The sequence below is a fragment of the Apis dorsata genome, unplaced genomic scaffold (assembly GCF_000469605.1).
Source record: "Apis dorsata unplaced genomic scaffold, Apis dorsata 1.3 scaffold_256, whole genome shotgun sequence".
In the NCBI taxonomy this organism is placed as follows: Eukaryota; Metazoa; Arthropoda; class Insecta; order Hymenoptera; family Apidae; genus Apis; species Apis dorsata.
This window is the reverse complement of record NW_006263534.1, coordinates 591,072-595,257: the sequence shown is the minus strand read 5'-3', so window position 1 is coordinate 595,257 and position 4,186 is coordinate 591,072. Positions and strand designations below refer to the sequence as shown.

The window sequence follows — 4,186 nt, the reverse complement described above, 5'->3', positions numbered from 1 at the left end:
CTTATCCAAATCCAGCTCAACATATCGTACGAATCGGAATTCCACACTGGCTCACACCATATGCTACGAAACAATCCTCGAGCCACAGCCTCACGGAAGATTGATCGAGGCGGAGGCGTCACGTTGTATTAAGCGTCCGCCGGTGTGCATTGAAATATACTGTAATTTTTGCGGCGGCCATAAATTACCACGGATGCGGAAAACCACCGCCCGATAAATAATACCCAATCGATCCCCATCGATCGATCGATCCAACTTTTCAACCCTTGGCCGCCGCCTATCATGTACACCAGATAACTAAGTGGAGTAGGTCAACGGATAAGCCCGGCCGCCTTTATCTATCAACCCGTCGCCGACGCAATTTTCCCCACCACCGTCGAATCTTTTTCCTTTTCGAGCGTGGGGCCCCCTCGGCGACCGTTATTTCTCCGCCCTTAACCCTTAAATAAACCCTCGACCTATCGAGGGACTTCCGTATTTCACGTTGTCGTCGTCGGCCGGAAAAGAAGCTCCTTTCCTTCTCTCCCTTAGGTGATCTCGGCCTCTCGAAGTTTGTCAGGGGCCACTTTTTAACGACCGACCTTAATATCCCCTCTCCTCGACCCTCGGGGGTGGGATAGCAGCCAAAGGGAAGGGTTAATGGGTACATTATGCGGTAACAGCAGTTTAAATTGTGTAATACACGGCCTGGTTCGAGTTACGATCTCTTGGAGGGATATTTGTGCTGTGAAGAGGGGGATGGATGTTAATTAAGAAAAATAGGTTGAGTGGTTTAGGATACGAGAGTGAGCTAGTTAGTTGATTTTTAGATTAGATGGTTAATTAGAGGGGGGAAGTTGCTATTTTTGGAAATAGTTTGGAGGTGAAGAATTCGATGAATTCGAAGAATATTACTTCGATAATTTTTGGGATGGGGGATGGAAAGTGTACGAAGTGCGAATTTTCTTGGATTTTTTTAAATGCGGTGAGGGAGAGGATAGATTCGAAAATTGATACTCGTCGAGGCAAGTTATAAAAGTTCAGAATCGTTCTTACTATTTCAAAAAATATATAATATATATTTAAACAATTCACGAGCAAAACTGCAATAAAAGACACTTCCCTTCCACCAAAAGATGGAAACTTACGCGAAACAATCATCTTTCCTCGCCAACACCCTAACGAAACTTCCTCTCCAAACTATATAAAATTCTCGACACCTTCAGTTCTCATCAACCTTTCTCGAAAAAACGAAAAAGAAAAAGGAAAAAAAAAAAAAGAAATTCCTTCGATCCAATTCCACGAAAACGAACTACGAAATTCACCTGAAGTGTTCTCCTCTTTCCTCCTTGATTACCTTTTCCTCGAGACTTTCCCTCGGCAAGGAAAGAACAAGTGGGAAAGAATTATTTTAAATTCAACTCGGTTGTCATTATTAAATAAAAAACGAAGAAGAGAGAGGGAGGATTCGGCGAGAGAATAAATCCTCCGCGGGAGGAGGTTTTCGTTTTTCGGTGGGGCGGGGAGGACTTACGTTTGAAATATTCGGAAGAAAGATCCTTTCTCACCGGTGTTCGTAAGACACGCTCGAAATCCCTGGGGAAACTCGGGGGATCTCGGCCGGTCGGCCAATGGGACGACGGCTGCTTTTGTCTCGCGCTCCTGTCTCCGCCAAATAATTCATTCGCGAGACGACAAACGCGGTACACAGTTTACGATTCAGGGGAATGATTCGATATCTTTGAATTTCTTTTCAAATGGGACGAATCGAGAATTATATTCGCGCGAAATGGGGCGAAGCGAGGATGCAAAATGATTTCGTTGAGAAGAAGAGGAAGAAAATTATTTTCGTTTGAGATTTTGGAACGAGGTGGTATTTTAATTTTTCAAAAATAGCGGTAGACAGTTCCTTTCTAATTAAAAGGTTTGAAAATCTCGAATGATCGTCTGAATCGGATTTACGGATGAAATAAAAATTTTGATGCAAATAATCCGATTAAATGGAAACCGTGATGCAACGTTCGGGAATAATACACATCTTCGAATTAAAAAACCATTTTCCCGTATATAACTTCAACGTATGTAATTAATTAACCAGATGAGGTATTGAACGAATGAAAAATCAATTTCGCCAATTGATTCCGCGATCGAAATCGAGAGGATATCGATTCGAGGAAAGGGAATGAAAATTTCATGCGATTAGGGAGGAATCGTGGTATCAATCCCGCGAAGGGATAGCGCTTAACCCTTGTCGCTGCGTATGAATCTTTGACGAGAAAGTAAGTAAATCGCGGTTCCCCGCTCGTTTGCTTCAAAGCAAATGCTCCTCCTCTCGCCGTGAGCTGGCTTACTTCTCGAAACCATTTTAATTATAAGTGTGCTTGCGTTTCAATTACAAGTGAAGTGCTCGTGCCCCATAAAAAAAAGATGGAATAGTGGGGACGATTTGGGGTAAAAAAAAAAATAAAAAAAGGGTGAAAGAGTTTGTAGTAGAGATTCTTCGCGCTAATTAGACTTATTTCTCCGCCCGTCGAGAGGGAAAGATTTGAAGGTTCAAGCGTCGTTGAAACACGTTTCTCTTATCTCTTATTTCATCGCAAAAAGTCAACGAGGGCAGCTATTGGATCGTAAAATAGACTTTTCTTTTTCTCTTTTTAATTTCTTCGATGATTAACCCTTTGCCTTACAATCTAGACGAGATAATTTTATTCAAAAATTATCCATTAAAGTAAAATTAAAGTAAAGAGAAAATATTCAGAATATTTTTGAATAAAGAATAAAATTCGATATCTTTTCGATTAGAAATCTAATATGTCGTTATAAGGCAAAGGAGTTCAAAGTACATAATTTTCTTCGAATGATTTCATCAATGATCAATATCAGAAAATTACGTACCATGTATCACAGAGATGGAGAGAAAAGGAGAAAAAAATCGCGACTGGAGAAAGCGCGTAACATATGAAAAACATACCAAGATCCATGAGATGTTCCTCGCCGAATCGTCTCACGGCGTGAACGTGAAGAAGCCCGAAAGCGAGCTGCATTCCGGTAGTGAGCAACAGGGCGAGGAACCCAGCTGCGCAGACCAACCACCCCCAGCCACCCTCTGGATAGAAATGCGTTCGCATACCGTCTATGCCTGAGGGGAAGAAGATTAGCCATCTTTATTATTATCCTTCCTCCTTCCGTTTATTGTCAACTTATACTTTTCCACCATATCGAAATATTGGATTTGAACTGCGATTTATCACAATTATTGGGATCAAATTTTTTTTATCGAAGAAATATTCGTTTACCTGGACGACGAAAGGTTGGCACGCAACGATGAAGGCTTCTCAGATCACCGAGCACCCAATTGTTGTTCCCCATCATGCCATCGTGCATACTCCCCTCCGTGTCCATATAACGCATTCGAGTATCTGTAAATCAAATAAGAAAAAGAAAAAATATTAAAATAAAAAAATAATCGATACGATGGATGAACGATGATAAAGATTTTTCCAATCCTTCGTCGTTTGGATGGAAAATAAATAAGAAGAGCAGGCGCGGATTAACTCGTCACCTCTGTTTTTACACGATTCGACGATATGTTTGCAGGATTTAATTACATCGGTGAACGGGTCGCAGATGTGATCAATTCGCGTCCGTTTTTATACTCCTTAAGCCGTATAAAGATAACACACCGTTTTTCTGTAAATGCGTTGAGGACGCGAGATAAACGCTCGAATTGTTCGAATTTAATCCTGGTGTATAGTTTTAAACTCTCGAACTTACGAGAGTTTAACGTTAATAAAAATTTAAGCAAGTACGAGTATGAGAAGAAAGATTTGCGTCTTGTTTTGGCTCTGATGATGAAACTCGAATTTATATTTAGAATTTGGATAAATATATATATGTGGAATAATTAGCATTAAATCTTGGCGCCATATAATTGGCAGTGTTAAGCTCTGAAAATTAGCATTATCCATTTGTACGACCCCACGAGTGTCATTACCATACTCCGTGATCCTAGAGTTATCGCCACCTAGTCTTGTATTCGCGAAATTATCACCGGCGAATCCTATAAGCTTGAATAGTCGCTTCCGGAATCCACGTCTTTAAATCTTCGAATTTATTAGCGCAATATTACCGTTTCAATCCTGTCGTCGTAAATTTCTAAAATTTACGACAATTATTGCTCCTTATTAATCCTTAAAAAAAAAGTAAT

The 4,186-nt window shown here is 40.5% G+C and overlaps 1 protein-coding gene across 5 annotated transcripts in view; it reads right to left on the bottom strand.

Annotated features, from left to right (window-relative positions):
• The window catches only part of LOC102674744 (monocarboxylate transporter 10-like), a 76,767-nt gene that overhangs the window by 54,510 nt on the left and 18,071 nt on the right, over window positions 1-4,186 (bottom strand). For all 5 annotated transcript variants that reach the window (XM_031510700.1, XM_006616242.2, XM_006616243.2 and 2 more), the window contains exons 4-5: window positions 3,276-3,398; window positions 2,951-3,118 (exon numbers count right to left, since the gene is read on the bottom strand). In XM_031510700.1, coding sequence (XP_031366560.1) covers window positions 2,951-3,118; window positions 3,276-3,398 — 291 coding nt within the window. The remainder of the gene's footprint in view (window positions 1-2,950; window positions 3,119-3,275; window positions 3,399-4,186) is intronic.